An 11,723-nucleotide genomic window follows, 5' to 3' on the forward strand; every position below is an offset into this window, starting at 1 on the left:
AGCTACATTTGTAGTTCACTTTTCAGGGTCATTGATGGAAGCAAACCGTTTTAAATAGCATTTTATCAACATTTGCATATTTAATTATATAGTCATGCCTTAAGTGGCTTGGGAATTATAACTCTCCTCTCAATCAAGTTGAGCGGAGGTTTCTATGAAAGCTTGATCACTTGGGTGGCTTGATCAGCTTGAGTGGGGCGAAGAGACGCATGACATTTCAGAATACTTGATACTTGAGGGTAGTCAGTGTTTCACCTGTCAGTTACTTCAGTATTAAGGGTTTAGCCAAATATAATTACTGTTTAAAATATACAAGATGCTGTGGTATTTTTTGAGGCTAAATGAAATAGCAATGCATTCCGAACTGCGAAGGTGAATAATATCACTGATGAAGGCAGTTACTGAGATCATATTGAGTAAGGCCTTGACCTCCGGGGGGGAGGTACTCCCTATGATGGCCTATAGGGGGAGGCCCCGCCCAAAAGGGGTACCTTTCTCAGGCTTCAGGTATTTGAAAGGGTAGGGATTTCACTATTTGAAGTATATAAAAGGGTAGGGACATCTGTTATTTGGGTCTGTGAAAGGGCCCAGAAGGGCTAACAGATGATTTTTATGGCTTTAAAAAGTCGAGAAAACGTTTTACTTTTGTGATTGATTCCTATTTAAAAGACGGTGCATTTACAGCAGTTAAAAGGGATGCAAAGTTCTAAACTAGGTATGTGAAAGGAGTAACATTTGTCAATAGAAGGTTTCAAAAGGGGTACCTATTTTCGTGAAAAATGGTATTTAAAAGGGCAAGGGGTTGGACCTCGGGGCGGAGCCTCCCCGTATAGACATTTGTAGAGTACCCCTGGAGCCTTGACCTCTGCAATCTATGTGAGGAAGTACCCACCGGGATTTTTAGTTCAGAAAATGAACGCTATCAATTATTAACTGAGCAATCCGGGGGCAATTCCTGGGAATTCGTAGTGGGGTGTGCCGTCCGGCTCTCTAAATCCTGACTCTAGATCTTATTTCATATCAATACCTATTAGGCAAATGTAAGGGAGTACTCAAACGGGAATTTTCGTTGTCATGATGATAATGCACTTATCAGCCACCATACGGGGGGGGGGGGGGGGGTTACCTGGGGGACATACGCGGGCATGACGCGGAATTTGTCAACTTTGTTCGATAATTTTGAGTCCGGGATGGGGAGATTGGATTGCTTTTGCACTTTTGTAGCAAGATCCCCGGGGGAAGATCTGCGGGATTTGTAAATATCTATAAATATTTATAATATAAAGCATTTCAAAATACATTCAAGGAATCCTAGTTCTTCCTTTACCAGGCCGAACAAGAATATTCTCTCCTTTCCCATTCCATGACTTAAAAGGTAAGCGGAACCTCATATGTAGAAAACAAGTGGAATAGCTTTCTCTGCTTATTTTAAATTAACTCTTATATGTATGAATTGTAGCAGATAGAAAATTAATTATGACAAATAGAACTCTTTTGAAATATTGCATCTTTTGACTTGGCGGAGCACACTTCTTTCCCCCCAGGGGGAGGGGCGTTAGTAGCGTTTTCTTAAACAATCTTGGTTTTGGGTAGAGGGGGATTTGTAAACGTCTTTGTGCAAATGACCGGGAGTTCCCCGGGGTCACCCCTGCCCGGATGGCCGCTGATAAGTGCATAAACACAATCAATTATTAACTTGGTAATGATAATTAGTGTTAAGCGAAGGTAGCCATTAAGTAAACATGTCTTTGAAGCTAGCGTATTGTGCTTTTTCATCATCTCCTTCAAAAGATGCTACGATGGGTACCTTTTGGGGTTTTTCTTCACTTTTTGTTGAAGTTTAAACTTTTTAATGAGGTTTTTCCCTTCGAAAACGTGATTACAAATCTCTCTCTGTGTGTAGCTACAATAGCTAGCTAGCTGTGAGTGTGTATCCATTGAATAAGGACGTCTCTCAAGCTATCATTGGCACTCTTTTAGTGCCTTTTTCAATATTAGGATTGGTTGCTTTCGAGGTTTCTCTTCGCTTTATGTTGAGGTTTAAACCGTTTAAAATGTGACGGCCAATGTCTCTTTTTATCTTATTGCGATTCTTGCATTAAGTGTTGTGCAAAGTCGACATTCCTTACAGGAAACGAATGTCCCGGGGAATGTGCTTATTGTAGATCAACACGTCAAAAAAAAATTATATATATATATTCACTAGGACAGTTAGAAAGGATTTAAATGCAATATCAGACAAAAACAAAACTTAAATTTAATTTGCTTTATTAGTTTTAATAACCGGAATTGAGAAATGTACTGCTTGTTAACAGCGTTTTATGACCCGTAGAACAACAACAATTTTTGAAATTTCCGGTTAGGTCAAATTAGTCACGTTATACTGTCACACTATATTTGGGGGGCAGAAGGATTGGGGGAGAGGTGCGTGAAAATAACGCTAATCCTTTCCTGCTTAGAATGGCTCCGGGGTGGGGGGGGTGGGGGGGTACTGCCACATATGGGCTATATAGGTATGTGCCGCTGTGAAGGGTATGGTTTTCAAGCAGTTTACTCTAGGATAGGGTATATAAATCAGAGCGTTTGGTTCTAGAATAGGGTATCATTTTTCAGGAAACTGATCAGTTGGTTGAAGATTTTATCTAGACTAGGGAAACAGCTACTCTAGGATAAGGGGGATTTGGGGAGTTTACTCTAGTATAGGGTAACAAAATTCAGCTAAACTAGCTCTGGTATAGGTTAAGGGTTCCAGGGTCCCAGCGGCACATCCCCACCCAGAAATTCCTAAAGTACCCCCCCGGAGAATGGCTAACTTGCTTATTTTTATTCACAATGGTAGGACTGAAAAGTTACTATACAGTCCCAACTTTAAAATGGAACTCATTTTTCTTGTTACGAAAGTCTTTCAAAAGGGTACAATGTTCAAATGAATTTATCTCTCACTCTCATAATTATGAGATGCTATGTCACGCAATGGTCAGCGACAAGGTTATGTAGTGGCCTGAGTGTGTACAGCCACCCCCTCCTCCAGGAAAAAATCATATTATAATACTTAACACTCCTTGCACCCGCTTACCTCCATACACTATGTGTATCTCATGGCTTGCTATTTGCCTGGTCTCCTAAAGGGCATCATCTTAGAGAGCTTTTGGTAAAAAGCGGGATAATTTCCTCGTGTAAGGCTCTGAATTTTAGGTTGAAACAATGGAATAGAACACGAAGATCGTGCGACTTTATGGCCCCATCTTCATCGTCTCAGACATTCCCGGATGAGCGCCATTGACCTTTCAAATAACCTTAGAGTGACTGATATTTTTATTCACCCTTGCTCCAGGAGCAGTACCCGCCGCCTGGTTAGCTCAGTTGGGAGAGCACCGGTCTGCCGAGCGGGAGGTCGCGGGTTCAAATCCCGGCCGGACCAACACTCAGGGTCTTTAAATAACTGAGAAGAAAGTGCTGCCTCTGTAATGATATCTGCAAATGGTTAGACTTTCTAGCCTTCTCGGATAAGGACGAAAAACCGTAGGTCCCGTCTCACAGCACTTTCACTGATTTGTTGTTGTGGACGTAAGAGAACCCACATCACTATTCGAAAAAAATAGGGGTCATAGACCCCGGTGGTGTGGCGAACCGTTGTGGGATTGGGTAGGGATGGCACCTTGCGTGGGACTTGAGTCTCGTTCGTAAACATTCCCTCTGGGCAGGCCTGTGTCCAGAAAAGCGGGTAAATAAATAAATAAATAAATAGATAAATAAATAACATATGCGTTGCTTTAATGTATTTCAGTATCGTCAGCGTAAAGCATACAATGACATTGCTCCACAGCTGTTTGCAAGCCGTGATAATGGAAAGAAAAAAGGTCCGAGAACAAGGCCTAGTGGTACTCTATATTTTAGGCTCACAGTGTCTGACTCTTAACTCATAAAACAAATTGCTTACAAATTGCTTCTCGAACCAGCGATGCGCTGTCCCTGTTATGCAAGCCATTTCCAACTTGGATAGTAATATTTCAGATCCCTTCCGCAGATAATAATAACAACAATAATAATAATAACGCGAATATTTATACAGGATAACTTATCAGTTCCATTAAAAAGAATTGTTATCAAAAGGGTCCTGTAACTAAATAATAGATAAATAAAAAATAGACAATAAAACCGAAAGTTGAAAATAAAATAACAGTAAGAAATCTAAGATTCAAAAATCAAACTTTGCAAAAACTATTGACTTATAAAATTGAAAAGAGTTGTGAATTATGGAATACTATTGAAAAACTCTTTTAAATTACTCTAAAAAAGACACCTAGAATTTAAATTTCTTACATGCCGAGGTAAAGTATTGTAAACTAAAGCCCCTTGAAAGGCAAAACTTTTCTGTCCAAATTCTAATTTGGCTTTGGGAAGTTTTAGTGAACACCCATTGTTTCTAGTGTTAATGTTGTGTTCAATTTTTGTAAAATATCCTTTAAAAGGGGTACAGACGTTATCCTGAAGACAATCAAACACAAGCTGGAAGGACTGAGTCTTTATTAAACTCTCCACTGTCTGGACTTGATAATTTCCACCAACAATTGCTGACTTTGACGTTCAATGCTTTCAATTCGACTTTTAGAGGAACGTGACCAACAGAGACCCAAGGTTCCACAATACGTAAAAACAGGTTGAATCATTGCTTTGTAGATTTTCTCAGCACTGCTCTTGTCGATTAAAGGTCGGATTCTCCTGAGTAAATTAAATCCTTCAGCTGTTCTTTTATACATTTTGTCAAAATGTGATTCAAGATTTAAGGATGAGTCCAAGTTTACACCCAAGTATTTATAGGATGACGTGATCTAAAAAGACAGCCACAGATACACATTTGTTGTCAATTTCTACTTATCAACTGCATGAATCAGGATAACATTACAGGTAGAAAATTTTTTGTTGGCAGAACTACTTTTCACTCCTAAACCTTGCTTGAACAACATATTCCCTGAGCTGAGAGTTGGCGAAGCTTTCCAGAACTTTTGAAAGACATGGCAATATGGGCTGTCACAGACGCATTTCCGGCACCCTTGAATAACGATCTAACACGCGCGATCCTCCAAGGGGGAGGAAAATACTACAAGACGAAATGAATCATTACATATTCAAGTAAGCAATGCTGAGTGCCATGCATTCAGAAGCAATCTTTAAAGCCTTAACAGGAATACCATCCTCACCTGTCGCCTTGCTATTTCCCAGTAAACATAGTGCCTTGTACGCTTGCTCATTTTTTACTGGTGCGAACTCGAACGTCGCCGAGGGAACTGTTTTTGTGTCGACTGATTAGATTATGGGCCTGTTGACATGGAGGTGGGGGACCCCAGGTAGGTGAGGTAACCCGCTTTGGTGGGTAACCCACTTGTCCACATAGTCTATCATTTCGTTTCGATCACGTTTACATGATAGGTGGGGTGACCCGTCACATGTTACCTCACCTATCTGGGGTCCCCCACCTCCATGTAAACAGGCCCTAAGTCGAGACAGGAGACGTGGCCATGTAGTAGGATTCCGCCATGACAGTTTGCATCACGCTAGTGAAATCACCTAGTAGTAGTAGTAGTAGTAGTAGTAGTAGTAGTAGTAGCAGTAGCAGTAGCAGTAGCAGTAGCAGTAGCAGTAGCAGTAGCAGTAGCAGTAGCAGTAGCAGTAGCAGTAGCAGTAGTAGTAGTAGTAGTAGTAGTAGTAGTAGTAGTAGTAGTAGTAGAAGTAGAAGTAGTAGTAGTAGTAGTAGTAGTAGTAGTAGTAGTACTAGTAGTAGTAGTAGTACTAGTAGTAGTAGTACTAGTAGTAGTAGTAGTAGTAGTAGTAGTAGTACTAGTAGTAGTAGTACTAGTAGTAGTAGTAGTAGTAGTAGTAGTAGTAGTAGTACTAGTAGTAGTAGTAGTACTAGTAGTAGTAGTAGTACTAGTAGTAGTAGTACTAGTAGTAGTAGTACTAGTAGTAGTAGTAGTAGTAGTAGTACTAGTAGTAGTAGTAGTAGTACTAGTAGTAGTAGTAGTACTAGTAGTAGTAGTAGTACTAGTAGTAGTAGTAGTACTAGTAGTAGTAGTACTAGTAGTAGTAGTAGTAGTAGTAGTAGTAGTAGTACTAGTAGTAGTAGTAGTACTAGTAGTAGTAGTAGTAGTAGTAGTACTAGTAGTAGTAGTAGTAGTAGTAGTAGTAGTAGTAGTAGTAGTAGTACTAGTAGTAGTAGTAGTACTAGTAGTAGTAGTAGTACTAGTAGTAGTAGTAGTACTAGTAGTAGTAGTAGTAGTAGTAGTAGTAGTAGTAGTAGTAGTAGTAGTAGTAGTAGTAGTAGTAGTAGTAGCAGCAGCAGTTGCAGTAGTAGTGGTAGTAGTAGTAGTTGCAGAAAGATATTAGCAAACTATCGATTTTTTTTTCGCCCATATAATAGTCTAACATTTAAAGGAAAAAACTTTGTTGCAGCATGTTTACAAAGAAAGACAAGGGTAATCAAGTTAAGTTTTTAATTTTTTTCCAAAACCGTGCTAGATTGCGTGGTTACTCAGTGCATTGCAAAAGATCTTGGGAACGAAGTTGCACATGTGTTAAATAAACAACAGCAATAACGCCAATAGCCACTGGATGAAATTGGTAATGTTCATTTTTGGTCACATTTTATTAGCGCTATTACAGCTTCAGCGGTAACGATTGTCCCTCACAAAGTTTAACCTGAGTATCGGACTTTCTTTTCTTGGAAAATTAAGAGGAGTTACGTTCTGACCCTAGCCCTAGGCCTAACACTAATCCTCACTCGCCTCTCCCTCCTTTCCTCCCCCCCCCCCCCCCCAACAAGGAGGGCTTTATACTCAGGTTACAGAAAGTTCAGATCTTTTCACTAATCACTAAAGAACCTTTTGTAGGCATCAATAATCCCTTCTCTCCAGAGATTAAATTTAGGAGGAAGGGTTTTTGCTATGAGGAACTGGATTCCCTTATTGGGTAAGCAACCATTATAATTATTATTTCGCAACATGAACATCTTGCATGCACCAGATGGATTTTCCTCGTCAGGGATGATCAAAGAGAAGTTTCCTCCATTTGTTGCCCTATGAGTTAAAAATCAAACAAACAAAACAAATAAGTTAAGCCAAAACTGCTAGGTTGGAGCAGTTTTTACTAAACTTTGGATTGTCTTAATAGCCCACGTTCGATATATTAAAATTCTAACGTCACTACGAGGCTTTCTGGTCATTCTTCTATATTTGGTTTAGTTTTCCTTGTGCTCAAGTCTCTTCCAGACTCGTACCCAGTCGCTATTTAAGTGTTTTTTGGGGTGAGAGAAGATTGGGGAGTAGGTCAAGGCGCATGCGGGGTTTCTTTCTTCCCTTCCCATGAGACCCCGCGCGCGCCTCAACCTAATTCCCAATCTTCTCTCACCCCAAAAAACCCTTAAATAGCGACTGGGTACGAGTCTGAATCTCTTCTGGGAATTGCGAGACAATGGAGTCGTGAAAAATTTGCAATTTTGACCCTAAAGCCTCGGAGTCATGTTAGAATTTTAATATATCGAACGTGGGCCATTGTTCCCTCGATCTCTCTAATGATGAAGGGCACGACAAACCAAGCCTGAATATTACTTTCAATAAAATGATTTGCAGGCAATAGGCCTTTTCCTAGTTTGCCCAAGCCTCTGTTACAAAGCGAGGCTAAGTGAAGAGCCATTGACTATGAAAATGATTTTTCAGTCTCGTGCAAATCAAATTCATTTTCACAAGAAAGGTATTGCACTTAGCCTCGTTCTGAAAATGACCTGATTGATTGATTAAATAATCTTGGCATAAAGTTATTGTGATATATGGCGTTAAATAATACTGTATTCTTGTGGTAACAATTTACCGGACCTGAAAACTGAGATTGAGTTAAACGTTGTTGACCAGTGATTGAGCAAAACCGAAACTTCGCGTGCGTTTTTAAAAGCTGTCTAATTAAACCAATTTTGATGTACTAAAGTTCAAACTTGACTTCAAGGCTAAGGACAATAAGACAAAAGAATCAATCTTGGCTTCGGCAATGAATAAGACGTTTTTTTTTTGTTTCAGTTCGATCTCCTAAGCCCTAGTTGCCAAGTATGAATTTTAATTTATGGAAATTGGTCTATTGCTCTCGTGTATTCTGTCTTGGTAACTTTTATTTCTGATTCTATTTGTCGCTGATGGTTATGGGTGCTGCTTCCTGAAAAAGCTTGCAACACGTATCTTTTGACTTCATTTTGCGCTGGAAGATCGCCCGTACTGCAAGATCCATTCTAAGCTGTATTATAGAACTCTTCTATGGTGATACGGTAAATCTTCAAGCATGCTTTAGAAAGAGTTCAGCTTCTTCTCAGAACATTAAAGATTTGAGCTTAAAAATTCAAGATCTCATTCCGTTCTACTTGTTTTCCGAGAATGGGTCCCATACAAGAGAATGCACACCACACCGGCGACTGAATACAACGCAATGCACTTTAATTCATAAACTCGCGGCCGTCCTTCAACCGAGCTAACGAAAGGTACCGATATAAGGAAAACTATTTTCCGGACTTAGAGAGTGTAACTTTCTCTTTCAGCTCATGTCATCCTCTTTCATGTTTAGCAAATACGACTAAACATTCCGACCTCGTTTCCTCAGAGACTAAGCGCCGAGTTAAACCGATCTCAGTCGAACGTGATTCAGGAGATTGAAAACGTTTCCAGCTTGAAGAGATGGGTCACGCGGAAGGCTTTTACCCATATGTGCTAGTGTTTCTCTCGCTGTGCTTAGTCTCTGACAAAAATAAGTGTCTACTCATCTTATTACCTGACAAACCCGTCAGCGCCTGGAGGTTTTGAATGATGCCACGCATTTTTCTGAAGCAGAAGGAACGCTTTTTTGCCATACCAATCAACTTCTTTACTGGGTGGAATGAAAACGAGGTAGGCTCGATTAGTAAGAGGCCAAGAAAGCTTGAGTACGGTATACAATAAGCTTCCACCTCCTTCCTGTTCGATATAGTTTTCAATGAGTTCGTTAACCGGGAAAGCTGCATTCCATTCTCTTTGGTACTTCACATTGGCAGGGGCAAGGATTTCTACCACTTTCTCTGCTGGCACTGGAATTTCCATCGTGAAGAGGGCTTTTATCGGCACTTTCATATCTGGGAATGTTTTGAACCAGAACGTAGAGACTCCTGGGGTGTGGAGACCTTCACTCCATCCACCTTCAAGAAAAAAAAAACGTTTAGTGTAAAAACGATTGGCCTTCATTCTTACCATTATGTTTTAAAGAAAGGATTTAGCAAACTATGGATTTTTATTGAAGGTAAGGAAAGTCAAGTTTTTAGCTCAAAGCGTTTCCTTTTTTAGCTTTTTTGAATCGTGATTGCGTGAATACAAGCTGCAGACTGCAAAAGATAGCTAAAGATCTTGACGTCACAACGTACACACGCACACACCTCTCTGCCAATCAGAGCACTGTCAGAGTGATTTGGGTATCCCCGTGTCTTAGGTATGACTCAGGTAACCCCATTCCCAAAATCGGTATCCATCTCTTGCGCACGCATTATCCCTCCTTGGATGAGGAGAGCGGAAGACAATCAGTGAATAGCAATTTTAATTTTCGCGCGTTTTGATTGGCTCCCGTAACTCGTATGTAGTATCCTTTTAAAACGGGAGTCAATATGGTGTCCTGTTTCGCGACCGGAGGACGACGACATTTTTACAGCTTATTACAGCGAGGAATGTAACCTTTGTGATACACGTATCAAGGAAAAAGAGTGGAAAACGTCAGTACCGAGTCGGTTTCCTGTATTTTATACGCAGAGTTCTTGCTTTACGTTGTTTCCTCTCCAGTTAGTGTTAACTTTATCCCCTAAGTGCTATTTTAAGTTTTATTTTGTTCCAATTTGATTCATCATTTCATAGTCATGAATAATACGTTTGATTTACGCGTCTAACATTTTTTAAAATCTTGGAAATGTAATTGAAGATGTCCATGTAAGATAAGTGGAAAGGATCTCGAAACTTTAAATTACTGATTTCGTTTATTTTCCATCTTTCAATTGTCCGACTTCAGTTTTTATTTCAAGAATTACTTGGGAATCATCTTAGGGGCAGCACGGAAAAAACAGGAAACACCTCGGTGTGAGGGTTATTTGCGGGTCGATTCAGGGATGTAGATCATTTCCGGGCCTCTACTCTACAGAAATCTGCTTCGAAATTCTTCTGCTATTTTTATGAATACTGTTCTCCACTTTTGTTTTCAACGTGCTTCTTGTTTCCCGGCGAAGAATCGTTCTGTATTTTTCTTGCCTTTACTTAACAAAAACTTACAATCGACATGCAGGATATAGCGTGCAAGAAGCAAATCAAAGGCACCTTTCTCACTTGGTGCTCGGGAACGGTGCTCTTCACTTCAGTCAGTCAAGTACCTACTCTAGAACTTAGGCATAAAAGTGGACACCGGGTCCCTGTGTGCACACCGTTTTTGTTAGTTCTGGGGAAGTCCTACACTGCTTTGTACACGCTACTAAGCTCACGTTTCAAAATGGCCTTAAACAGGGTGTAATGGAGTAGCTGGAGTACTCAAAGGCCGGACTCAAGGTGCGAACACTACACTTTTTTTGCCTATAGCCTGCGTAGCTGGCGGTATTGTGTGGGTGCGAGATTAAAGTTTTGGCGGCGGAGCCGTGTTCCAAAGAAGGAAGTAAGGACGAGGCGGTTGAAATTCTCGCGGTTTCGCCGCTCGTGACGGCTCCGCCGTCAAATCTCACTCGACTATATTACAACAGCTCCGCCGCCAAATCTCACTCGAGTACTACACAATACCGCCAGCTACGCAGGCTATTTTTTGCCGTTACTCAGGCACTGGTTCCCGCACAAGTGTGGACTGCCCTAAAGAAAGCCGAATCAATTTTGCTTTGCCTTCTTTCAAACTCTTTGTTCGACAGATTTTCCTTATTTTGTGTTCTATCACTTTCGCTTACCTTTCTCAAGGTCTTCCTTAAACCATTGGCTCTTTGCAGCTCTTCCTCGTATGAGATCTCTCTGAAGTCTTCTTTCTCCATTCCCACCTCTCAAGAACAGTATCTGTTGCGGCAAACAAAGCAAACGAATGCCGTTTTTATGCTGCTAGAGACGTTAAACTCGTCTTAGGACGACTTTGACGTCTAGTATAAGAAGGTTAGTCTGCTACACAGCCGTTTTTAGAGTCGTCACGCAACGGAGGAGGGGAGGAGGAGCGTTGCGTGACGACACTAAAAACGGCTGTGTAGCAGACTAAAGAACGGTAAGTAAGACAGACGCATTTAACTTATGACGACTTAAACGCCTTCTTTTAATTTAAATTAAATTCTTTAATTTAACAGACCACTTTAACGTTCCAGACGCTAAATGCGTCTAGTATAAAAGCGGGACGCCATCAACTGGGACGCATTTAGGCCCAACTCGTCCAGAGGCCGGTAGAGCAAGAGTTGTATATTTTTTTACAGAAAAACTCTGGTTTTTTTTTCATAATGCTATCGTTTACTTTTATGCTTGCCGTTTTGGGACCAGTCCACTTAAATGTCTCAACTTTAAATACGTCTGGACGACTAGCAAAAAAAACCGGGCCAGTACTAAAGCAAACTAAAAAGACACGCTTGTGAGAACTCATGCGAAAAATGCTGCATTAAGGTGGCCTCGATAAAGTTTTTCAGGGTCAATACCTCCCAAGTTTAAGCATAAACTACGACGCCATAA

General features: G+C 40.6%; 1 protein-coding gene across 1 annotated transcript; it reads right to left on the minus strand.

Moving 5' to 3' along the window:
* Positions 1-6,801: 6,801 nt before the first annotated feature.
* Positions 6,802-11,193, minus strand: LOC140943720 (uncharacterized). The gene is made up of 3 exons (XM_073392832.1): positions 10,970-11,193; positions 8,806-9,205; positions 6,802-7,073 (listed from the first exon to the last, which is right to left on the minus strand). Exons 2-3 carry the CDS (start codon positions 9,138-9,140, stop codon positions 6,863-6,865), a joined length of 546 nt encoding a protein of 181 aa, XP_073248933.1. The 5' UTR covers positions 9,141-9,205; positions 10,970-11,193; the 3' UTR covers positions 6,802-6,862.
* Between the last annotated feature and the right edge of the window lie 530 nt (positions 11,194-11,723).

This window comes from Porites lutea, chromosome 7 (genome assembly GCF_958299795.1).
Source record: "Porites lutea chromosome 7, jaPorLute2.1, whole genome shotgun sequence".
In the NCBI taxonomy this organism is placed as follows: Eukaryota; Metazoa; Cnidaria; class Anthozoa; order Scleractinia; family Poritidae; genus Porites; species Porites lutea.